The sequence below is a fragment of the Artemia franciscana genome, chromosome 20 (assembly GCF_032884065.1).
Source record: "Artemia franciscana chromosome 20, ASM3288406v1, whole genome shotgun sequence".
NCBI classification, from domain to species: Eukaryota; Metazoa; Arthropoda; class Branchiopoda; order Anostraca; family Artemiidae; genus Artemia; species Artemia franciscana.
This window is the reverse complement of record NC_088882.1, coordinates 36,467,778-36,494,086: the sequence shown is the minus strand read 5'-3', so window position 1 is coordinate 36,494,086 and position 26,309 is coordinate 36,467,778. Positions and strand designations below refer to the sequence as shown.

The window sequence follows — 26,309 nt, the reverse complement described above, 5'->3', positions numbered from 1 at the left end:
CATGCATACTCAAGAGAAGGTCTAACATAACTGCAGTATACAGACTTTAAAACCTCAGTTGGTGTACCAAATCTTTTTAGGTTGGAAGATGAATGTAAAAGCAATGCGCCTTTTTTATTCAGATAGTTCAGTAGTCAGAGGGCTTAGTTGCAGTGATAAAACAGTTAAATCATCAGCAAATTTAAAACACTCTTGGATTGTTGTTAAAATACAGTTAAAAACAATAAGAAAAGAAAGCAGGCCTAATTTAGTCCCTTGTGGCAAACCACAAAAAATATTTACAAATTCAGATGGCTCATGATCAGGAAGTTGGACACACTGAGATCTTTCAAAAAGAAAACTAGCAAGCATTCTTACAACAAATGGACAGGCACCCATAGCCTTTGCTTCTTCCACAATTACATTATGATCAAGACTATCAAAAGCCTTAACTATGTCTGCAAATAATGCATCAACATAGGCTCCATTATTTTCTAAGTGCTTAAGGATAGTATCCAACAATGCAACCAAGTAATGAACAGCACTATGCCTGGATCTAAATCCAAATTGTTGGGGATCAATATTATCATTTATGTCCTCAAATAAACAATCAAAAATAATACTTTCAAATACTTTTGAGAGAGCTGGTGTTTTCAAAATCGGCCTCATCTCAGTAATATCTTTAGGTGCCTTGCATTTGGGGATTGGTGTTACATATGCCTGTTTAAAAATACATGGGACACCACCATCAATAAAACATTGGTTAAAAATTGCCGTTAAAGGAGTAGATAAAAGATCAGCACACTCAATAATCAATTTAATCGGTATCTCACTAGGATAATTAGACTTATGAGAATCAAGTGCCTTCAACTTTTTAGCAACTGAACAAATCTCTAGTATAGGGATATTTGAAACTGAATCATTTGGTGGTAATTTTCTTAGTTGCAGATGAATTTTACAAATTGATGCAAAAAAGTCATTAATTTCACTAGGTAACAAGGGTTTACCATTGACATCTTTCACTTCAACTCTAGTTACTTTTTTGCCAATAATGTTCTGAACTAAATCATGGAACTTCCTTGGGTTGGATTTATATATTTTGCTTATTATTTTAGACCCATACTGCTTACATGAACATCTTATTTTATATACAATTAAATTTCTTACTCTTTTGAAATCTTTTATGGGTCCAGTTAAATGCAATTCATTTCTCACTTTTATCAGATTCCGAATCTCTTGAGTAATCCATGGTTTATCATTAGATTTCACATATATTTTTTTTGTGGGAAAATTTCACATTATTTTTTGAACAGTTCCTCACAGAATAAACTTGCCATTTTGTCACCATCAGACAATGAGAGAATATCACGCCAGTCACAATCTGTGAGCCAATTCTTGTAGAGATTTACTAGTTCAGGTGTGAAAGGCCTGTACACCACACTATTTATTTGTCTATTTGGGATAAAATGATTGGGTGTCCAAGCAATACACAGGTGATCACTCAAACCTAATGGGGGTAATGTAACTGGAGTATTATAATATTCAGGACAGTTGCTAAAAATGAGATCCAACATACAGTTACCTCTTGTGGGCACATTGACAACCTGCTTAAGTGATAGTGAATTACTTAGCCATTTGGCATCCAAGTCATTAAAGTCACCACACATTATGATACCAGCATTAGGATACAAGGATCGTACATTGTCAGTGTGTTACGGGGTGGTTTTGTCAAGTAATTCGTTTGAGTTTATTTTAAAGGGGGTTTTGCGTTGAGTTGCTTGGGACTTTTCTAAGTCTTAATAGCTTGATGTGGATATGGGAGCTAAATTATTAATAAAATAAAAAGGCTTCGTATATAATCCCCGGTAACCTAGGAGACGGAAACATCTCAGTGTTGTTTGAGGTCTCCTGAAACAAATATAGATTCCCTTGGGACCGTACCTGAAAGCTAGAGGAACTGTACCTGATGCCCTAATACATAGACAAAAGATGGTTAAATACAATAAGGTTTATTTACTTACAATATACAACTATTGACAAAACAGCTTCAATGACTTATTGCATGAAAAGGTGAACATGAGCAAAATTGATCTTGACAATTCGAATCCTTCCTTAAGACTAACTATTTGCCCTTGTGTTGGGCTCATATATCCAACGCGCGCACTTGCCGGACAGGCTTGGTGACCTGCGGAAGTTGACCTCCACTACTATTGGTAATATTTAATCATGTGACTAGTCACGCATCCAAAAGCTGTTCTTATGGCAAGGATTTCTCTTTTGGTTTTGAGAAAAACCCATAGGTCAGAATAACTGGTTACTTAACTTGTTGAGTAACATTTTTTTATCTAAATGCACGTAGTCCAACCGCGTTGGACTATGCAGACTGTTGAAAAACTCAGGGGTCAGAATAACTGGTTACTTGACTTGTTAAGTAACCTTTCACTTATCTAAATGCACGTAGTCTAACTGCGTAGGATTATGCAGACTTGTTAAATTTAGCAACTGTTAAATTCTAAATGATTTTATTCAAACCTTTTTCAAATTGAAATTCACTAAAGGGGTGTGACTGAGAAATTTAGTCCTGAATTTAAGAGTTCCTAGAAGAGTATGGATGAGAGATTTGGTCCTATATTTGAGGATTCCTAAGGGGATGTGAATGAGGGATTTGGTCCTGAATTTTATAGAGGGGAGGGGGCTGGTCTATATGTTACATATCCCCTTTCCCGTTGTAGATTGATGTCCCCATCAATCAGTCTAATCTCTTTCCTTAAATATTGTATTTATTCCTTATTGTCTATAAAAAATTTTATTATAATTCCATAACCTTGTAAATGATGATTAAAATTTTAGAAATATTTTCCTACACCTTATACATATATGTCCTGCACCTAGCACTAAAAAAAAATTATTTAACCACAACACTTGACATTAACTGTTATTACACTCGAATACCTGGTTCCAATTCTTCATTTTTACTTGAAGTTTTAACTGTTATATCAGATTTGTTAAATCAGATTCCCTTTGGGAGCATAGGTTCGAATCCTACCGACCGCGCCATATGTTACGGGGTGGTTTTGTTAAGTAATTCGTTTGAGTTTATTTTAAAGGGGGTTTTGCGTTGAGTTGCTTGGGACTTTTCTAAGTCTTAATAGCTTGATGTGGATATGGGAGCTAAATTATTAATAAAATAAAAAGGCTTCGTATATAATCCCCGGTAACCTAGGAGACGGAAACATCTCAGTGTTGTTTGAGGTCTCCTGAAATAAATATAGATTCCCTTGGGACCATACCTGAAAGCTAGAGGAACTGTACCTGATGCCCTAATACATAGACAAAAGATGATTAAATACAATAAGGTTTATTTACTTACAATATACAACTATTGACAAAACAGCTTCAATGACTTATTGCATGAAAAGGTGAACATGAGCAAAATTGATCTTGACAATTCGAATCCTTCCTTAAGACTAACTATTTGCCCTTGTGTTGGGCTCATATATCCAACGCGCGCACTTGCCGGACAGGCTTGGTGACCTGCGGAAGTTGACCTCCACTACTATTGGTAATATTTAATCATGTGACTAGTCACGCATCCAAAAGCTGTTCTTATGGCAAGGATTTCTCTTTTGGTTTTGAGAAAAACCCATAGGTCAGAATAACTGGTTACTTAACTTGTTGAGTAACATTTTTTTATCTAAATGCACGTAGTCCAACCGCGTTGGACTATGCAGACTGTTGAAAAACTCAGGGGTCAGAATAACTGGTTACTTGACTTGTTAAGTAACCTTTCACTTATCTAAATGCACGTAGTCTAACTGCGTAGGATTATGCAGACTTGTTAAATTTAGCAACTGTTAAATTCTAAATGATTTTATTCAAACCTTTTTCAAATTGAAATTCACTAAAGGGGTGTGACTGAGAAATTTAGTCCTGAATTTAAGAGTTCCTAGAAGAGTATGGATGAGAGATTTGGTCCTATATTTGAGGATTCCTAAGGGGATGTGAATGAGGGATTTGGTCCTGAATTTTATAGAGGGGAGGGGGCTGGTCTATATGTTACAAGTGCAATTCTGTAAGTATTTCACAAGGTCTTTATGATAGGGGCCATGGGGCAGATAGTAAACAACACATATCACCAGTGATGCCACTTCTTTGGGAAGCTTCTTAGGCCTGCACCACAACCATAATACTTCAAAACCATGCTTAGTTAGTATATTACTGAAAGTGAGAACTCAATTTCTTATAGATGATCAACAAATAATACCAACACCACCACCATGTGTTACTGTAATATCATTGGGTGTTATTCTAGGTTTGAAATAGGTATCATATCCTTCAAATGCTACAACATCTTCAGTCGCGGACCATGATTCACAGATACAAGCAATATCAACCAGTTCATTCTTCAAGCAAAGTTCAACCTCTTCTAATTTGTTCATAAGTGACCAGACATTTGATAATAGTATTTTCGGAAACATATAGGGATGAAAGAAGGGCTTTACACTTTGGTCTCGAATCTCCTTGCCAGCACATTGAATCGGTTCCAAGTTGAGATACTCAGAAGACATGGTTTGAGGGGTGGGTGAATCTCTGATTTCTTTGAAATTCCAAACTGGTTGGTTGCTAGTACTGGATATATTGTCGGAAGGCTGGCAGATGTTGGTTCTTGCCAGTTTCTCCAAGGTTTCACGAGGAGTGGTTGGTATGAGGGGGGAGGGATCTGCATTGGCTGATTTAAGACAGGTGGTTTGAGCTTCAAGCTCATAAGTGGGACTGTAAATTGTTGTCTTTGGCAACCATGTTTTAACAGAGGTGGAATTTTTTGCTCCCTGTTTTTTGAACTTCGCAATTCAGTATTGGAATGTAGCTTTTTCCTTCTGTGGGAAGTGAGATGCACATTAGGACAACAGTTCATGAAGCAAAGGCCATGAGCAAATTTTTTACACAGAGATCTATGAGGCAAAATACAACACTCATCATGGCAGATGCCTTTGAAATAATCCATGCAAACATGGAGAAATGTGCAATTCTCTGCCTTTCTACAGCCTCGCCTTATGTGAAATCTGCAGACACGTCATTCAGGAATATGATCTGTTGTAAGACCCTCTTCATCCATATGCAGAGACTGAGAATACTCTAGGTTGGTTTGTGTTGTTTGACTAGTAACAAAGCTACTGCATTGAACAGATACATTATTACTGAGAACTTTAGAGCTGGTTATATTACCCTGGTTTAAGCACTTCTCACAGGTAAAAAGAAAGAAACGTCCCAAGGGTTTCTGCAGAGCAAGGACTATGTCTGCATCAATTGCAGCACAGGCCGCATGCATGCAGTGTAAGCAAAGATGACAATTGTTGGTTTGTCACATAAGAGGCAGCTCAGATCAGGACCTGAGCAGTCATTTCTTTCCTCTGTGATATTTTCTGTAGTATCCATACTTCTCAGTGCACCGCCAGGAATGCCTGGAGATTTAGATGACAAGTTTTCTATTGGGAAGATAGTGCTCTTTTTAAGTTGAGTGCTCTTTTTTTTATTTGAGTTGTTTTAGTTGTTTTTTTTTAAGTTGAGTCTTCTTTTTAAGTTAAGTCTTTTTTTAAGTGCTCTTTTTAAGTGGAATAAGTAGATTTTATCATTGTTACCTTGCTGTTTTGGACTATTATTTTTCAATCTCAGTTTTTTCAGAGTAAAGGTTTTTGGGGAATCTTTTCGTGTACAAATTATGCACACAAAGATCTTCTTCAAGTCATTAGAGTAGTTAGTTTTTCCACAACTAAAATGAGACCATTTATTACATTTGATACGCCGCCTCTTTTGCTTGTAATTCTTTTTAAACAGATACCACACTGTTCCAGATCCATAATAAGTATCGCTACTAATTATGGTTATGTTGTGATTTTTAATGGAATATATATTTTTACTTGTTATTGCTGTATGTCTAAAAAACTGTAAAGTTTTTCTTGGTATGGCAGTATTTTGTTAAAGATGTGTTTGGTTTTGTATGTGAAGAAAAAAAGGAAAATGTCAATGGTTTATTTACAAAATTCAAGACATGTATTTGCAGATCTTCGAAACCTCATAAATTGGGATGAAGCAAAGTTGTGAAGCTGAAAACAGTTTCTTGTAGGCTACTTCATTTAAGCATAAGATCTGTTTTGTAAGGTTTCCCTTTCATAACACACAAATTTTAAAGGCCATTAAAGGTCACTGCCCTCTTGAGGGAGAAGGAGTAGAGGTGGGTACTTCAAGATACCTTCCTGGGACATACTTAAGTCTGTATACCCATCCCCAAAAGTTTTGTTTTCCTAACCTAACCCCTTTCCAAGATAGCAAAAATTAGCTTAACTAAAAATTTCTAAGACCAAGGAATCAGAAGATTATTAACATCAGCTTTGCAAAACCTCCCCAGGGTATATTTTTGGCCCTGGATTAGCAAAAAGTAGCTCAACTACAAATTTCTAAGAGCTAGGAATCTGAAGATTGTTAATATCAGCTTTGCAAACCTTTCTAGGATATATTTTTGGCCCTGGATTCATTGCTGAAAGTTCATTTTCCTAACCTAACCCCTTCCAAGATAGCAAAAAGTTGCTAAACTACAAATTTCTAAGACCAAGAAATCAGAAGATTATTAACATCAGCTTTGGAAAACCTTCCAGGATATATTTTTTACCCTGGATTCATTACTGAAAGTTTAATTTTTCTAACCTAACCCCTTTCAAATATAGCAAAAAATAACTTGTCTAGAATTTTACAATTAAGGCTATATATTTGCACATTAGGGGGGTTAGGGGTAAAATATAGTTTTCTGCATAATATAAAGTAGGCCAAGAATTGCTTTCTGAACATGGATCCTTCTCAGTAGCCATACTTGTAGGCTATTACCCATTTTATTAAATTAAGATTAATCAAAATATTAATTAGCTTACCATTTGTGTATCAGCTATAAATAAAAACTGTTCCTCATTACACAGTTTAAAAATGTGATTTCAAGCTTCTAGATACAATAGGCTGACTTGAGGGTGGAATTTCCTAATAGCTCACTACTGAGATAGCTAATAAAAAGACACATTTAGAATCACATGTTATCCTTAATCCTAATACTTCATTGCATTGGGAATGAACCCCCAAACTCCCTAATATGCAATTATATACCATTAACTGTGCAAATGCAATGAATCTTTTTATTATTTTGACAAACTGTTAAATCAGTCTGAAGAAAAGATTCACTTACAGAGGAGAATTCAGTGCATATATTCAATTTGGGGTAAATTTTTGCTCTTTATGGGGGTTGGGGGTAGAATTCATTTCTAGCAAATGAATCTTATATTTGGTCTCATGATGAAATTTTGATTCTAAAAGTTTATCCATCTCTTAACTGCCTTGGCAACAAGTTGACGAAAAAATTTACCTTCTAAAGAGGTCCAACAAATTGAGCTTTGTTGGGACTTATAAACAGAATTAAAAATTGGAGTCCTTAATATGCTAAACTATGTGAAAATTTATTTTCAAGATAACATTTGAATGAATGAACTTTATTACCCATAAAAGTATAAAAAACACAAAGTACAGAGTATTTGTTTAATAATGCTAAATAAGATGATAAATAACCCTCCTGAATAAGCTATAGATTGAAATTTTTTTCTTGTAAGACAGTTTTTTTTATGTGTTTTTTAACTTTTTGATAATATGGGTGATCTGAGCCCCTTAAAGGGCTAAAATAGTATTTCTACTTTTCTTGTTAAATTTAGCAAGAATGTGTAAGGGGCATGAAGTGATATACTCACTTTCTTCCAAGATAAATAATAATAGAAAAAGGTAAGTATGTAGCAGCCAACATAATTTTACTGGGATTAAGGTAAATACATCACTTTTTTTATTCTCTTTGACAATTCAATAATTTTTTCTGGGGTAATTACATCTTGAAAGGTAAAACTCCATAGTAAACTAAAGTTTTAAAAATATATTCAAAAAAAATCAGTGGGGAAAAATTGTCATTTGATGCCAATAGGAATGGTAATTATATTATTTTCCTCAGTCTTAATAGCGAAATCTTATTTTGAAAACAAATTTGAAAACATTTTTAAAAAGATCCTAAAACCATCAAAAATGACATTACTTTTTCTCATTAGCCATTTTTTCAAAATAGGCCTACATCTTTAAATATTTGGTTACTATGGGCTGTTTTGAGCCCTTTATGGACTTAGAATGTCGTTCTTCCAGAAACAATTATTGAATTGTGAAGGAGCAGAAAAAAGGCACCAAGTAATCCTAGCTAAATTGGCACTCACTTCAAAGCTAAATGTTAGGTATATGACAGATCTTAAGTTAAACTTTAGACAGCCCCGAATTAAGAAAAAAGTAGACATAGTAAAAAGTAATATTTTGTGAGAGTATGCTTCGAAAATCTAGAAACAGGTATTTACAAATCTTTGCTGAAAAAAATAAATGAATGGTGTTAAATATTTAAAATATGGGAACATTGGTGAAATTATGCTTCAAATAAAACAAAAGTATAGTGTAAAAATGTGAATTACAGTTGAAGCAACTTGGAGTATCCATCTAATTGAAATTTTCTGCATACTATAAAGCAAGAATTTTGTTATTGTAGCATTCCCATAAGAAGAGCATTGGTATTTTTAGTATTGCAGATATTTTTGAAAATTTTCCTTTTATTCTTCAAAGTCCATCTTATTTTGTCAAGTTTCAGTGTCCTTTGGAACTGCAGTCCATAGTAAATTTTGTGTTTTTTCAATTAATGTACTAGCTAATGGATATGCTAGGATCATTCAATATTATTCTTAACATAGTAATCACTGCCCTAACAAATGTTTTATGGCCTCATTTCTTGGTGGGCCAGATATATCTCTAGGTTACATACAAAACTTTGATGGTTTTGCTGGTTTGCAAAACATTGTTGGTTTTTTATTCTTATTGCTGGTCACTGGTTTTTTCACAATTCCAAATAGAGTCAATCTGAAAAACAAAACAAAAAGAATTCAAGCTATTTCCCAGTGTTGATTAGAAGTTAGCACAGGAAATTTCCATTTTTGCTATAAATTCAATCCAACCCCTCCCCCACCCTTTTAGAATTCCTGTATAGGCCACCTAGTTAAGTCATGCCTGTGTGATGGAACAGTAGCAAACCACTTCACCAGCTCACCCAATTTCTTTCTGCTTTTACAGTCACAAGTAATACAAATTCTGACCATCATTCACTAACTGGGAGATATACACTGGATTGTTGGTAGGCAAGAAAATGGGTGGAGTGTTTATATGTGCCAAGATTGTAGTAGCCAAATATTATTGAGTTGTAATTATACTGTCTAAATCTATATACAGTTTACTTGTCTCTTGGTTGCATTTACATTGTTGCAGCTGCGGTAGCAAAACAGTGAGAACTCTGTCTTTGGCCAAAGTGTCTGTTAACTTTTTTAAACATAGGCAGCTAAAAATAGCACAAAATTGGTCTATATAGTAGGTGGCATAGATGGGACATATTGTGGTACTGATCAAGGATAGAGAGTAACAATGGCCTCTAGGGTGTGTGAAGTGCAGTGGTAACATTCAAGGATAGCTAATTTCCTGTGGCTTTATAAATGAATCATACCAGTATGAATTTGTTCAAATTTACTTGTTTTCCAATTTTGTAAAATATATTTTCTTTCCCTCTAAAGCTTAGTTAATAAACTAAAAGCAGGTTGTGTGAGAAGAGGAGGGTACCACAGGTGGAATATTCAGATGGCAAAAATCTTGTACTAAGTGTTTTTCCTGTTGTGTTTGAACCTACTTGTCTATCAGGTCCAGGTCTTATTTAGAAAGACCCTTATATTAGAATGACAAGGGTTAACTGCGAATTTTTTTACTCTTAGTTCACTAAAGAAGCCATGAGTGGCAGAATGATAAACAAATTTTGTAGGTTTATTTTTTAGTTTTTTATTTTAGTCCATATCATTAGCACTGTCAATTCACTCAATTTCTGTAATTATGAATTAATTAATACAATTAATGCCAAGTTCTTTGCTTGTGCATCACATAATGGCATTATCATTCTGCAAAGGAATAATATAATATAATTTAAAATTTAAATAATATGAGATAAGAATATAATACAATATAAAATTAATAATAATATAAAGGTTGTTACATAAATAGTGTCAATTAAGTTGAATTTAAATTAAGTTAAAGTTGTCAAGTTGAATTAAGAAGCTTATCACATTTAATTGTAAAGAAAAAAAAAATTGTTTTCAAATGTCAAACATACTAAACTTTCCTTCAGTAACTCTGTGTTAGGGTATAATACTGTCCAACACAACAAATTATCTATCCATATGTTTCGCTCTTTTGGAGGTGGAAACCAGAAAATGAACTTTTCTGGTCCTTTTTTTTGGTGCTTAGAGTCAAGACCAATCTTATCAAGCCACTTCCTTCTACCCCCTCCCCCTAATATGCAGGTACCATTGTACTAAACTGCACATTGTGAGATCTGACATTTCTGGTTGTTCAGATTGAATTTCATGCAATGCTTGTATTTTTGGAAGTTTCATTTTTGAATGAATGAATGAGTAAATGTTCTTTATTATCCATCTATAAAAATAAGAAAACGACAGAGTACAATACTAGAAAGGAAAACAAAACAAACATGCCATAAAGATATACACAACTGTTAGGCTTTTTGACATTGCTTTTAGACAATATTTATCTTTTTGCTAGATAAATTAGATAATTTCTATTGTTTATTTTCTTTTAGATACTATGGGAGGAAAGGGAAGAGGTCGGGGTAGAGGACAACACCCTCAAGAACAGCAAGACCAGAGAAATGGTGGTGGTGGTGGACGTGGTCGAGGTCAATGGCAAGGCCAACAGGAAAGACCACCTGTAAGTTTTTTTGGTATATGTTTTCTTTGTTTTTTTTAGGTTGATTACTAAAATGTCTATATTGGCAATTCAAGTCTAACAATGATGTATATTTATTGTTTGCATACTTATTAAATAGGCTAGTAGCCTCTGTTATTTGTAGGCCTATTATTAGATGAGTAGTTTGCATGTCATAATCATGTCCTTTGAACATGCTGTACAGTATTCTAACTATTTTTAGAGCGACAAAGGTGTTTTTTTCCAATTTGCAATGGGATACCTCTGTTTGTTTAAGTATTTTCTGTGCTGGTTGACAATATATGAACAAAAACAAGGGAGTAGATGAAAGTCTCTCATAAATGGTCTGAAGCACATGTTTATTGCCATAAAATGGCCCAAAAATACACCTCATATTTTAAGCTCATTCCACTTAAGTTTATGAAATGTGAGTATATTTGAAATGAATATAGTTACATAATTAGTTCCTTTGAGAATACTTAGTTAGCAATTTAGAGTTGATCTTCATTACCTTTTTGTTGTTGTTTTTTATTTTGAGTTTGATGATAAAAGAAGACACTGAGTGAACTAAGATCTTAAATGGGAATAAAATTCGGCATTTTGCAAGTGATTAGAAATGATTTGCCTGGAAAACAGTTAGTCTGATTGGGTTCAGATCATAATCATTACTTAAATACTAGCTAGGTGTTTATTAAGCTCATTGGCTGTCTGTTCAGGCTGTTCATCCAGAAGAAAATCTAGGTTTTTGCACGAGCGACCCCCTCTTTCTTTCACTTTGTTTAACCATTCCTGAGGTTTTCTCTGTTTTAAGTAATTTACTTAATTCTTACCATAACGAGAAGCAGCACGAAGTATTTCTTTCTTTATTCGTTTACGGTGGGTTAATGCATCCTCTTTTTTTTGAGGCGAAAAAGCTTTAGTTTCAAATGGATTAGTTCTTTTATTTTTTTTTTTATCAATGTAAGTTTTATCTGTGTAAAATACCTTCTTAGTTACCTCTGGGAAACAATTTTGGTAAATTTTCATTATTTTTGTTTGAAACAAACTAACCTTTGAATTAAGATTTACACACGACAAAATATCATCCCAACTCTCAGATGTAATCCAAGGTTCAAATCAAAAAGACCTTGGCGTGTTATTTGCCGGTAAGGAAATTCAGAAACTGAGTAATTTGTTTTAAAAATTAGCTGTGGTTTCAAATTTAGCATCGAATGATAGCTACCACTGAGGGGGGGGGAAGGGTAGTTGAAATATTGTAAAAGGTTTTAAGGTTGTTGTAAATAACATCCAAACTGGTTCCGCCTTTTGTAGGAGGGAAATCAACGATTCGCTTATACTTCTGATCTTTTTACAGATAATTAAGACTTCATTCGTTTGAGTCTCGTGCTTTAAAATTTTTCGCCACAAAGTCAATGCTTGCTTGTAGCCTGTCATAAAAATTCCAACAAGAACAAGTATTCTGTCTGGGTGAATAATCAATTGTACAAATTATTAAATTAGTGTAAGGCCGCGGTAGGCATTTGGACTTAGTAGATATTCAAATGACTTCATCGAAATTCATTAAACCTGGTAGATGGAAAAGGGTAAGAGACAGGTAATCGTTTGCGAAAATCATTACTCCTCCTTTTTCCGCGGTGGGTAGTTTTATTCTGAGCTTTATTTTGAGGCAACTTTGGCAGGGAGAATGTATTAAAAATAATGCTGGGAGTGAGGAGAACATCCTCTAAAAGTGAAGTATTATCATTCGGGGTATTGTAGGAAGGTTTGTCGTAAAGCTCAAACTCATCACCCTGGACCGAGAGACAACTAAACAGGTCTTGAAATGGGAGGGGAAGAGGTTCACTTGAAATTTTTGGGTGAATTAAGAGAGCCAGTGAAAAAATTTAAAACTATGCAAATATTTCGGTCAAGACCTCTGCTTGACCGTCCTCAGTGCAGAATAAACGGATTAAAAAAAAAAGAAGCTTAAAACAAAACACAAAACTATAATATGATGACCGTTTCTCAGTAACGGTGAAAGGGTAACTGAATATAAACCAGAAGTTCAAATGACATTTCACAATTTCATCTTACTTTCATCACTCTTAAAGAATAATCTCTTTCCAGGTAGATTATTATCAGATATTTACAGGATTATGCAATGAAAATTTGTAGATTTATGTTAAAACGATCAGAATTCATAATTTTGTCATAAATGGGACGTTTCTCCCGTGTCTCTATTGAGAGCTACCTTTTCGTGTATGTGATTTTTTTTTTTTATCTCAACTGCTTCCCTGAAAACTTGCATGAGACCTTTAACGGGGGTAATAATGGAGGTGCTGTCAAATAAGACGAAACGGTGCGGGCTATCATACAAATGTTGATCCAAGGCGGAATAAAAAATCTCAGGCCTTCGGCGTTGCCTCATGGTCTTGTCTATTGAAGACCTATGTTATAATAACCTCTCCCCTAGTTGCTGTCGGGTTCTTCCAATGTAAGAACGGCTACAAGAACAGGTAATTCTATAAACACCACTACCCATAATGGGGTTTTGTCTTTGCCACTGGTGAAAAAGCTCTGTATTTTATTTGAATGTTTAAAGGTGACATTAAGTTTATGTTTTTAAGGATGCTTTCCAGTTTGTCAATCAGTTTTGGAATGTAGGGTAGAACAGTGGAAAGTTTCTTTTCATCCATCAATGAGATGATGCACACGGAGAGGAACGGAGCCAAAAAAAAAATTGATTTCTGGGAGGAATGTGAGTGAGGAGGGTTTGGGGATAGTCCGATTTGAGTAGAATTTATTTTGGGGGTTTGGTTGGCTGGACACGCGTAAGTACTTTGGGGCGGAGGAATGTTTCGAGACACGCATTCGTGGGGTATACTGCTCCGCATCGGGTATGCTGGCGGATAAGGCTGAAAGTCGAATGGAACACGATCTAGGGGAGGAGGGGGTCGTGAATAATTTCGGCGCCGCTCTGAAAAAGGTTGGGTTTTAAACCAACCCTCCATTCCTGGTGATGCATGAGCAAAATTAAATGACTTATCAATTCAATATGAAACAAATCATACGTCAATATGATCAAAAACACATTTATCAGACACACAGATTCTAGAAATGAAATGATGACAAACGTATAGAAACTTTTATTGTTCACAAACCTTGCACAAACCAATATTAAAATAATTACAGATCAAATTTTCCTTTCTGCTTATTTTTACGTTTCTTTTCCTTGTATCTTTCTCTTTTGTAATTTTTTTCAAAAATGATAAATACATAATCTTAATTACTTACTTGTACTTGGGCCAAGTTCGAGCCTTGTCCAGGCCCGTCGTGGCATCCAGAATTTGCCGACAAGCGTCCCTCCATCGTTCTCTTTCAATTGCGACCGGCTCGATCAACTGAATCCATTGTCTATTCCAGCGATGCCCGTGCTTCTTGAAACCTCCTATTGGCTTGAGGTCGGCTCTAGCTGTCGATAACCATGTCTTTTTTCTGTTCTCCGGGCTTGTTCCAGTGCGTAAGGGGTTGGTATTTCAAGCACTGTTTGCTGAACGAGTCATCCGGTCGGCGCAGGGTATGCCCGAACCACCGTAGTCGTCTTGCTTTGACAACATCTGAGACAAGTGGTATATCACCACATCTTCTTCTGATGACATCATTAGAGATGCCGTCAGAGGAACGCAGGCGAAGAATACAGCGCAGACACTTGTGGTGGAGGACGTTCAAGTCATTAGCTTCCCCAGCTCTGAGGGGCCACGTTTCGCAACCATAAAGAAGTATAGAGAGGACCAACGCGTTATATATCCAGAGCTTTGTTCGAAGGGAGATTTCATTTCTTAACCAGAGACACTTCCGAAGCTGAATGAATGCCGCCCAGGTGGCGGAGATGCTGCTTTGTATTTCGTTTAGAGCTTCGCCATTGGGATTTATTTGGGAACCTAGATATTTGAAATTCTGGACCTCCTCGATTGGAACGCCATTTAATATGATCGGAGTTTCATCTAGCCCAAAGGTGCGTATTGATTTTGTTTTCGATTGGCTGATCTTTAGTCCGTTAGCAAGGGATCTACCAGCAATGTCGTCTATAATGAGCTGTGCTTCCGTTACAGACTCAGCCAAGATATACTTACTTGTAATTGAAGCGGGACCAGACAAGGACGCCTCACCCGGCATATAGAAGACTACGTATGGTTGACTTCCATTTGTCGTGATCTTGTGCCAACTCCTCAGCAAACCGGAACCAGCAGCTCTCCCACTTTCTGCCAAATCTTTGAAATCCGCCTACGGGGTTGAGGTTGTTTTTGGCAGTTGCTCACCAATTCTTCACCGCCAGGTCGAAGGTCGCCTGTGCCAATCTGGCAACGAGGCAGCTAGAAGCACTTACTTCATAATGCGGTCATTGGGTCTTCTAAGCACATGACCAGGCCAACGCAGTCTTCTCTGTTTGACAATCGTGACGGCGGGTTCGATTTTACAGCAGTGGTGACGCACCAACATTTGAGATTCTGTGTATCGAATGTTCAGGATTTTTCGTAGACATCGAAGTGGTCAAAGACTTCCAAATCATGGAGATGAAGCGCCTTCAGTGGCCAAGTTTCGACTGCATAGAAGAGGACTTATATAACAGCCGCTTTATATACAGAAATTTTTTCTTCATTCTTATCTCCCGCCGGCTCCACAAATGGCGGCGGAGTTGTGGGAAGATGGCCTGGGCTTTGTTGGTTCTGTTCTTTACGTCGAGGTTACAACCTCCACAAGGGTCTATTACTGAGCCAAGATAGGTGAAGCTATCGACTTTTTCCAATTCTTGTCCGTAAAGAACAAGCTGATAATTTGACTGTATATTTAGATCCATGACTTTAGTTTTGGCCTTGTTGATCAACACCATCAAAACTTGAGTGCCCTTTCTAGAATCCAATCTTTAAGTAGTTTAACAAAATAGGGGACAATATGTACCCCTGTTTCACACCACTTTCCGTACTGAAGGGCTCAGTTTCTTCGCCCAACGTTGTTACGATCGAATTGCAATGCTCGTAGGAGGCTCTCAACAGTTACACGAATTTAACCGGCATACCGTCTTCCACCATGCTTCGCCAAAGGCTTTCGCGCGTTACTGAGTCGAACGCAGCCACAAAATCAAGGAACATGTTAATTATGAGGAGGTTGTAACGTTCGCACTGTTGAAGAATAAGGCGAAGAGTGAAGATCTGGTCAGTACGCTCTCTCCCTCTTCGAAATCCGCACTGATTTTCACGTGTCCGCTCATCCCTTGCTCCCTCGAACCTTATCATTGACACCTTCCAATCAAACGGGAAGGTCTTCTTCTCCCATATCAGACTGTAGAGGGTTTTTAGCTGATGTGCTACCACGTGTGGTAATCCAGATATAATAGTGATCCAAATAATCCAGATTATAAAGTTCGGAACTGGTCAATGACTGAATTTGGGATTATAATAACTTTCAAGACGGGTTTCAAAACTTACCCGGCGTACTGGTCAAATGCCAGAAAGAGAAAATTATTTCATCAAGGATTGATGTTTTATGGAACTCGATTTTTAGTCTGAAAAACCATCAAGGGTAGACAAAATATCTCCTTGTTTCAAAGATAGTAAAAGCAGCTCTCTGTATGTCGCGTGGGAACACTGATATTGAACGTGATTTTTCCCAGTCAGGATGACTCATGACCGAGGAAAAATCTTGAAAAATCTGAAGAAGTTCGAGTACAGGTCCGAGTTAGTCCCTATTACCAGAGAGCTGTTGAATTTGGGGATGAAATGTGTACCAGAGCTCTAAACTATACCTGGAAGTTGAACAAAATATCTCCTTGTTTCAAAGATAGTAAAAGCAGCTCTCTGTATGTCTCTTGGGAACACTGAAGTTGAACGTGATTTTTCCCGGTCAGGACGACTCATGACCGAGGAAAAATCTGATATGCCCTTGAAAAACCATCAAGGGCAGACAAAATATCTCCTTGTTTCAAAGAGATAGTAAAAACAGCTCTCTGTATATCGCTTGGGAACGCTGAAGTTGAACGTGATAGAGCTGTTGAATTTGGGGTGAAATGTGTACCAGAGCTATAAACTATACCTGGAAGCTGAGCAATCTAGACAGGCTGGAGAGTAGTTCAAAAGGGAAGAAGAAGAAGAGGATAGATTCTGAGCAGAAGACCATTGAACACCTAGAAAAAGATTTGATTGAGAAGAAGTCAGTTGAAAAGAAGAAGAGACAAGTGGCAAATATGCTTCTCCAAGAAGCTGAAAAAAGTCATAGATACCAGAGACTGTGTAGAAATAAGCTTTGCACAAAGTATGATCGAGGCTTTGAGCAGGAAGATGAGTCAGCCAGAGAGGTTTACCTGATGCATAGCAGGGTTAGTGTACGAAAGTCGTCCTTAATTTTGTCTTATTTTACCAAAGAAACAAGTAGAGTGGATTAGTACTTTTAGTACTAGATTTAGTACTAGAGTGTTTAGTACTTTTATACAAACTAAAAACAATTAACTGAACTCATGAAAAAAAAACATGAAAAATATGTACACCAGTTATGAAAACACCAACTGCCACTTTTTGTGTCCACGGACAGTTTCTGAGGTTCACATATTGTAAGTTTACGTTCATAATTGATTCATAAAAAGCACAATCAAAAGTTTATACTTTTGTGGTCAGAAGTTAATAAAGTTCATTGTCACAAAACAAAATCTAGCAGATATGTTAAATCTAGCAGATAGCAGATATGTATGAGGTCTGCAGATATGTTACTGTTGGTAGAGTTGTTCATACCAACAGTTGGTATGTTTTTTTTATTATTAAGGCCGAAAATCGGCTATTACGGGCTATTGCTGGACTTTAACCAACGTTACTAGACATCCGAAAAATGGTTGAATCCCGTCAAGTCCAAATGATATCTACTTACGCATTATGTTCAATGTAGGCAATCCAACAAACACGCCCTCCAAAAATCTCTTGTAAAACTAAAAAATATATCTAATTTTTAGATTTGTAGTCTTTGAAATGTAATACTCAATGTTTTTCTCTTGTTTGTTTTCACTATCTGGTATACTTTCATTTATTATTTGGTATCTTTTCGTTTATTATTTCCTTTCTTTGTTTTCATACTGGTATATTTTCGTATAAAAATTGCTATTATTGAAATGTATGGTTGTTATATTATATTGTTATTATAAAATGCATGTATTTCATAAACATGTACGGAATATAATTCATGATTCTTATCTTTCTTTCTTTCTCAGGGGGAACATAATTATTATAATATTGCTAATTACTCAAATAATTCCTTATGTGAGTAATTTCTCAATTAGTTATTCTTGTCATTTAGGGAGCTCAGCGTCAGCCAGGAGGCCAGCCACAACAATCGGCATGGGGAGCCCCACAACAACAACAACCAGGTGCATGGGGACAAGGACCTCAGCAGGTTTACCATCTATATATATATATATATATATATATATATATATATATATATATATATATATATATATATATATATATATATATATATATATATATATATAATCTCGTTCCTAACTTTCCTCTCTCTTTCTTTCTTTCTCCTCTTTCCTCCCTATCCTTCTATTTAATGCATAGTTATGAAATAGACTATAGTTTGTTATTTCTAGGCCTTTTGTAGAAGAGCAGCTTACATGTCATGATTGCGTTCTTTGGATATGTTGTAAAATATTCTAACTGCTTTGAGAAAGCCTGGAATCTTTTGCTCTAATTCACAAGGGGAAGCCCCAATTTATGTTAATATTTTCCGTGCTGGTTGACAATATATGCATAAAAACAGGGAGGTGATGGAAGACCATTGTAAATGGTCTGAACGACATTTATAAGGTAAAAATTGGCAAAAATGGCACTTCCTATTAAAGACTCATTCTGCTGGAATTTCCGAAATGAATAATACAGTCCGACATTTAGTTCCTTTTTGATTTCTTAGCTAGCAGTTTAAACTTGATCTTCATTCTCTTTTAATATTTGTCTTAGATTCAGGGTGCTATTCCAAAAAAGGTAATTAGTGGACTAAGGTCTTAGTGGTAGATGAAAATAAATTAAGTAGTTTGCAAGTGAGTGTAAGTGGTATGCTTGTAAAACGGGTTATCTGAAAGGATTTAGATTGTAATCATTATTCAAACCTTGTTTGGATAGTTTGATCCAGGAACGTACATGGGTAGGGGTCCTTCTGAAATTCTAAATTTTTCCAGAATTTTGGGGTATTTGTTATGCAAGTGATTTTACCTCCCGTCCCGTCCTTGAATATAAAAAAAGGATTCCCAAGTATGTTCCTAGTTCAGTCAAATATATCTCAAAATAGCCTATAGCTCAAACTGCTAACTTGAGATTGTAAAAATACCAGGCTTTTTGTGCTGTCCAACTATTTACTGACAGAATTTGCTAACTATTTTTGTTGGCCTGAGGAAAATGAATTGTTTGTATTTCGCTCCTAGTTAACAACAATTTTTTGTTTAAAAGGAATTAAAAAATTAATCATTTAATTAAAAGGAATTGTTTTTCTCTGTTGGCATACCAATAGAAACGAACTACAGTTACAATTTTAAATTACATTAGACTTTTGCTCTGAGCGGATCTAAAAGAATTTAGTAAAAATCACAATGATAAATATTTTCTATTTATCAGACTTGGTCAGTTAAATGCGTTTGAAATGGGCCCGGGTAGAGTGACTACCGCTTGGTACAAAATCACTCCCTTAGCAGTCTTAGTCCAAAGGTTAATTGTCCTAAAGTGAAAAAAAATGAGAGTGGATTTTCTTATTGGGGCTCCGACCAAGGACGTATCAATGGTAGGGGAAGTGTTGCCGGGTTTGTAGCAAATAGTGTTAGCAAAAAGTTTCTCAGAAACATATTAATTGACTGTGAAGTAAAAAAAGGCTATGCACAATGAAGCTGGTTTTAAATGGTGAATAAAAAAAATGGTGAATGGTGAATAAAAAAATGGTGTTTTGCTAGCTTCTGACATGTTTAGATCAGCTTAGTAGTCAAGTTCCTGCTCTATTATGTCTCTGAAGATAATGTCGAAAAAGGAAAAAAAAAAAATGCTAACTGCAAGAGATATCAGAATCTTGGAATTCTCTATCAATGTTTTAGTATAGAAACCAGTCAACCGACTTGGTTGTATTATCTGTTTTTGAATATTGTTTTGGCAAGTCTCTAACAACAAATCAACCCTCCTGGCTGAGTGGTTGGTGCGCTGGCGTGAGAATTCTTTGTCCAAGGGGCATGGGTTCAATCCCTGTTGTGACCAGTTATTTAGTTTGGGACAGGGGTCAGTGGCGTGACTCTGTAAGCACAGCCAGAGTCGACCCAGCTCTAAATGGGTACCTGGAGAAGTTTGGGGAAGGTAAGCAGGAAGGGTGTATGAAAGCACGGGATGGTTGGCCCCCAAGCCCCCATTGCACTTCCTGCCTGAAGTGCCATGAAACGGAGATCAGCACCGCCGGTTCGAACTTTAAGGGTCTAGTGCCGTCTTACTTACTTACTTACTTTTACTTAACAACAAATCAAGTTGTTAGAAATCCTTCTAAAAAATGAAGGATTCTAAAAAACGGTCGGTCTGTCTGTCAGTCCCGCTTTTGCTAGTTTAGGTACTTCCAGATAAGCTAGGATGATGAAATTTGGCAGGCGTATCAGGGACCAGACCAAATTAAATTAGAAATAATTGTTTCCCCGATTTGACCAGCTGGGGGGGGGGGAGGGGGGGAGGCCGGTTAATTCGGAAAACATAGAAAAAAGAAGTATTATTAACTTACGAACGGGTGATCGAATCTTAATGAAGTAGGTTTGGAAGGACATCGTGTCTCACAGCTCTTATTTTGAATCCCGACCGGATCCGGTGACATTGGGGGGAGTTGGGGGGAGGACCTAAAATCTTGGAAAACGATTAGTGGGAAAAATAAGCAGAAGTCCTAGATACTTGATTGACATAACTGGGACGGATCTTCTCTTTTTTTTTGGGGGGGGGGGTTAATTATGAAAAATCAGAAAAAAATGAGGTATTTTTAACTTACGAAGGAGTGATCGGATCTTAATGAAATTTGATGTTTGGAAGGATATCATGTCCCAGAGCTCTTATTTTAAATCCCGACTGGATCCGGTGACATTGGGGGAGTTGGGGGGAACCTAAAATCTAGGAAAGTCATTAGAGTGGAGGGATCGGGATGAAACGGTGAGAAAAATAAGCCCAAGTTCTAGATACGTGATTGACATAACCGGAACGGATCTGCTCTCTTTGGGGGAGTTGGGGGGGGGGGTTGATTCTTAAAATTAGAAAAAATGAAGCATTTTTAACTTACGAAGGAGTGATCGGATCTTAATGAAATTTCATATTTAGAAGGATCTTGTAACTCAGATGTCTCATTTTAATTCCTGACTGGATCGAGTGTCATTGGGGGGAGGGGGTGGGGCCGGGAATCTTGGAAAACGGTTAAAGCGGAGCGATCAGGATGAAACTTGGTTAGAAGAATAAGCACAAGTCCAAGATACGTGACTGACATAACCGGACCAGATCTGTTCTCTTTGGTGGAGTTGGGGGCGGGAGTAATTCGAAAAAATGAGGTATTTTTAACTTAAGAACGAGAGATCAGATCTTAATGAAATTTGATATTTAGAAGGATCTTGTGCTTTAGAATTCTTGTTTTAAATCCCGAACAGATTCGATGACAATGGGGGGGGGGGTTGGAGGGGGAAACCGGAATTCTTGGAAAACGTGAAAATCGGATCTTAATGAAACTTTATATATAGAAGAATTTTATGTCTCAGATGCTCCATTTTTAATTCAAATTGAATCCGGGAACATAGAGGGTTGGAGGAGGGAAACAGAAATCTTGGAAAACGCTTAGAGTGGAGAGACCGGGATGAAACTTGATGGGAAGAATAAGCACAAGTCATAGATACGTGATTGACATGATTGAAACGGATCCGTTCTCTTTGGGGGAGCTACGGTTGTTGATTTGGAAAAATAAAAAAAATGAGGTATTTTTAACTTACGAGTCGGTGATCGGATCTAAATGAATTATGATATTTAGAAAGATCTCGTGACTCAGAGCTCTTATTTTAAATACCGACCGGCATTAAGCCTTTGATTTTCCTTTTAAATCAATCTATTGATTCTTAGAATTTTGCTAGAGCTCATACCATATGAGCTCTTGGCTCTTCTGACCTCGTCACAAGTGCCATATGAGCTCTTAACTCTTGTTTTATTAAGGCAGAAAGGGCTATTGCTACACTTTAATTGATGTTACTAGGCATCAGAAAAATGTTTGAATCCCCTCAAGTCCAAATGACATCTGCTTACGTATTATGTTCAATGTAGGCAATCCGACAAACCAGTGTTGTAAAATTATCGTAAAATAAAAACTCGGTAAATAAAATTGGTGAAATAAGGTACTCCTTAGGAAATGTAGGGTAAAATTGTTATTTTAGAATTGCCCTGTTGTATGACTAATTGAGCATTTCTTTTTAAGCATCGCTTACGGCTTTTAATGAATTCTTTAGTGATTTGGTTTTCTTGGGGCTTAAAAAAGGTAACGCCCCTTCGTCTAGTGTTTCATCAGTTCTATTAACAGTCTGCTTCATTCCTTTGGTAATCTTGTGCTTAGGGTAATACCCCAGCACTTGGAACAGTGCCTGATTTTGGACATCTGATTAAAAAAGAAAAATCAATCATTCAAATTTACCAATATTTGGAGCCAAATCGTATTAGCAATTTTTTTATACTTTTAAACCTAAGTAATGTTACCCTAACAGCCTTGTATATTTAAATAGCCGCATTTAGCCACATTTCTCGTATCATATACATGTTATTTTTCACTTATTTACAAAAGCACCGAATACGAACAAAAAAGTGGTTCGTAACACTTTGATGATTGATTTACTAAGCAGTGGATCATATTAGAAGAGCATTCAGTCATTCCTCGAAAAAATGCCCCCCCCCCCTAACCAAAAATCCTGGATACGGCCCTGAGAATTATATATCAATTTCTACCTCGAACCTCCCCTTATCTCTCTCTTAGGACTAATTCTGTATTTATCTGAAGATTCTTCCAAACAACTGCTGAAACACAAGGGCCGTTGAACTAGAATAAGAATATCTTGAAGACACTGTAGCCAGTTACAACACCTTCGGTAGCAATTGGTTGAAAAGCACATTAAATCTTAGAAAAGGGCATTGGAACTTCTGATTTCCAAGTGACTGATCCCCTCCCAAATTTATTCGACCACCCCTTTCACATGAAGCGCCTCTAAGACAAAATAAATGAACAAATATTGATACTTTGAACCCTTATGGGTCTTCACTATTGGCAATGCTGTATGATTGCCTCTGACTGAAACAGGATAGTAGAAATCTTCATTTCCCTTCATATGAAGATCCAGAATTATCCAGAGGGAAAATAGAGAACGATTTTCTGGGGGGAGGGTAAATGCTGGCTCCCGGAGGAACGATGGCATGAACACAAAATTTCTCTCGGATGTGAAATTTAAATTATAAATGAGGATATTGATTTTGCTTTAGCCCTCCACATCGTTGAAAACCCAGATCATGTAGTTCTTTTTGATGAGGCAAATTTAATATCTGAAGCAGATGCCTTTCCACATTGTTTTAGGAAGGCAATTGGAATTGAAAAACTCATAAATTGAGACCTTGCTTTAATAAAGAAACTGGAGACATCCTATGGACCCAATTTACAAGAATTTAAAATTAAAGGACTCAAATAACATTTTTCTTCAGTTTAAATTAAGATCATTAAGCTAAGTCAATCACTAAGCAGAGATTTCTCCAATTTAATTGGTGAATAGTCTTTCATTTATTCTGGCTTGGTTTGTTTGATTCAGTCTTTCTTCTGCTCTGTTAAGAGTTACTTCAAAAGGTTTTTGTTCTTCTTTTTTTTGAGCACTGAAGATGGCTGGGCAGAAGTCCCTGACAAAGTACCTGCTTCTGTCGTTTTCGCTTTTCTGTCAGCTGGCTGAGGTTACCCTCGTTTTACTCGTCGGCTATTTAATTTATTTCTCGTTTGTCATGTGTCAATCCTTCTTGTAGCCCTTTCCGTATTTAACAGCTCACAGAGCTAATGTAATTTCATTTCAACTAATATTTTACCATTTTAAATTTAAAAGGTCTAATCCAAACCTTTTTCTGCCAGTCTCTACGCTTTTGTGCTGTTAAAATTGTATGCCCTTGTAAAATATGTAAGATATCCGGAAAATGCGTAAAATATCGGTAAATTACGTAAAATGCATAAAGTATAAATTTTACAGGGGTCTGTAAAATTATACTAAAATACGTACAATACCCAAATTTACCGTGACCAATTTTACCAGTTTCTTCAACACAACAAGACCCACTATTCGAAAATTGCCTGTAAAACTTAAAAAAAACACATTTTATTTTTATTTTTGAAATATGACAATCAATATTATTTTTTTTGTTAGTTTGCACTAATATATTGTCACGTAGAAATTCCTATTATTAACTCTTCAAAAATGTATGGAATGCAATCCAAAATTCTTGTCTCTGTCTTTCTCAGGAGGAACATTATTATTAAAGTACTGCTAATCACATAATTCTTTATGTGAGTAGTTTCTCAATTACTTATTCTTGCCACTTAGGGAGCTCAACGTCAGCCAGCAAGCCAGCCACAACAATCGGCATGGGGAGCCCCACAACAACCAGGTGCAAGGGGACCAGGACCTCAGCAGGTATAGCATCTTTTTATCATCTCTAAGTTTGCTCTCTCTGGCTTTCTTTCTCTTCTCCATTTATCTTCTCTCTCTTTTTCTCTCTCTCTCTCTCTCTCTCTCTCTCTCTCTCTCTCTCTCTCTCTCTCTTCTCTCTCTCTCTCTCTCTCTCTCTCCTCTCTCTCCTCTCTCCTCTCCTCTCCTCTCTCTCTCTCTCTCTCTCTCTCTCTCTCTCTCTCTCTCTCTCTCTCTCTCTCTCTCTCTCTCTCTCTCTCTCTCTCTCTCTCTCTCTCTCTCTCTCTCTCTCTCTCTCCTCTCTCTCTTGGACAAAATTTTACTAATGGATTTTTTTTTCAATGAGAGCGGAATTTATTATAACAAAGAACGATTACAATTCACCTCAAGGAGTGAAACATTTAACAAAGAAGTTTATTATAACAAAAAACGGTCATCTCAAGGAGTAAAAACTTTACAAGGGGGTGGCAAAAAAACACTAAAACAAGTAAAGAAATGGATAGTGAAAAGAATAGAATTTAAATAGATGGGTACGGGGAACATTATTTAAGTACATGGATTGGAAAGCTGCATAATCTTGTAAGTTTCCATAGAGCTGAAGCCATTCTGGCCCATATCATGTTTTAACCTTTAGTTTATACAAACTATACGAAGTTTTAACTTAGTTCTCTTAGCAGTTTCTGAGATATCGTAGACACACTCTTTTGATGGATGTTCATAGTATCTTTTCTTTTAGTTGTCCATCCCTCACAACATTGCCTGAAAGTTTCAACCTAATACCCTCGGCCATTCTTGAGATTTTGCTAATATGCCTTTTTGACAACCTGCATTTTAACTTAGTTCAACTCCCCCTCAATGTGCCTGAAAGTTTCATACTATGTCCCTCGGCCGTTCCTGAGATGTACATAGTGTCTTTTAATTTAACTAAACGCCTCCAACAGCATGCTCTGAAAGTTGCTAAATAATACCCTTAGCTGTTCGTGGGATAATACAGAGACGCCCTTTTGACAATCTGGACACAAATAGTGTTCTAAAAGTTTCTACATAATACCCTTAGCTGTTCCTGGAATAATACAGAGACGCCCTTTTGACAATCTGGACACAAACACTGGGCTAAAAGTTTCTACATAATACATAGCTGTTCCTGGGATAATGCAGACACGCCCTTTTGACAATCTGGACACAAATAGTTGGCTCAAAGTTTCTACATAATACCCTTAGCTGTTCCTGGGATAATACAGAGACGCCCTTTTGACAATCTGGACACAAATAGTTGGCTAAAAGTTTCTACATAATACCCTTAGCTGTTCCTGGGATAATACAGAGACGCCCTTTTGACAATCTGGACACAAATAGTGGGCTAAAAGTTTCTACATAATACCCTTAGCTGTTCCTGGGATAATACAGAGACGCCCTTTTGACAATCTGGACACAAATAGTGGGCTAAAAGTTTCTACATAATACCCTTAGCTGTTCCTGGAATAATACAGAGACGCCCTTTTGACAATCTGGACACAAATAGTGGGCTAAAAGTTTCTACATAATACCCTTAGCTGTTCCTGGGATAATACAGAGACGCCCTTTTGACAATCAGGACATAAAATAGTGGGCTAAAAGTTTCTACATAATACCCTTAGCTGTTCCTGAGATAATACAGAGACGCCCTTTTGACAATCAGGACATAAATAGTGGGCTAAAAGTTTCTACATAATACCCTTAGCTGTTCCTGGGATAATACAGAGACGCCCTTTTGACA

General features: G+C 36.5%; 2 protein-coding genes across 4 annotated transcripts in view; one reads left to right on the top strand and one right to left on the bottom strand.

Moving 5' to 3' along the window:
- LOC136040200 (protein argonaute-2-like) overlaps positions 1–26,309 on the top strand; it is a 121,565-nt gene that overhangs the window by 4,085 nt on the left and 91,171 nt on the right. For all 3 annotated transcript variants that reach the window (XM_065724354.1, XM_065724353.1, XM_065724352.1), the window contains exons 2-3: positions 10,724–10,851; positions 18,166–18,261. In XM_065724354.1, the coding sequence (XP_065580426.1) occupies positions 10,729–10,851; positions 18,166–18,261 (219 nt within the window). In that variant the 5' untranslated portion in view covers positions 10,724–10,728. The remainder of the gene's footprint in view (positions 1–10,723; positions 10,852–18,165; positions 18,262–26,309) is intronic.
- On the bottom strand, positions 115–1,228 carry LOC136040060 (uncharacterized). The gene is made up of 2 exons (XM_065724126.1): positions 1,195–1,228; positions 115–1,040 (listed from the first exon to the last, which is right to left on the bottom strand). Exons 1-2 carry the CDS (start codon positions 1,226–1,228, stop codon positions 115–117), a joined length of 960 nt encoding a protein of 319 aa, XP_065580198.1.

Bases quoted from the DNA above. Each gene is read 5' to 3' on its own strand.
- LOC136040060 (XM_065724126.1), bottom strand. From the start codon at position 1,228: ATGGATTACTCAAGAGATTCGGAATCTGATAAAA. The intron at 1,041-1,194 runs GTGAGAAATGAA...TCCATGATTTAG, and splicing joins AGATTCGGAATCTGATAAAA to TTCAGAACATTATTGGCAAA.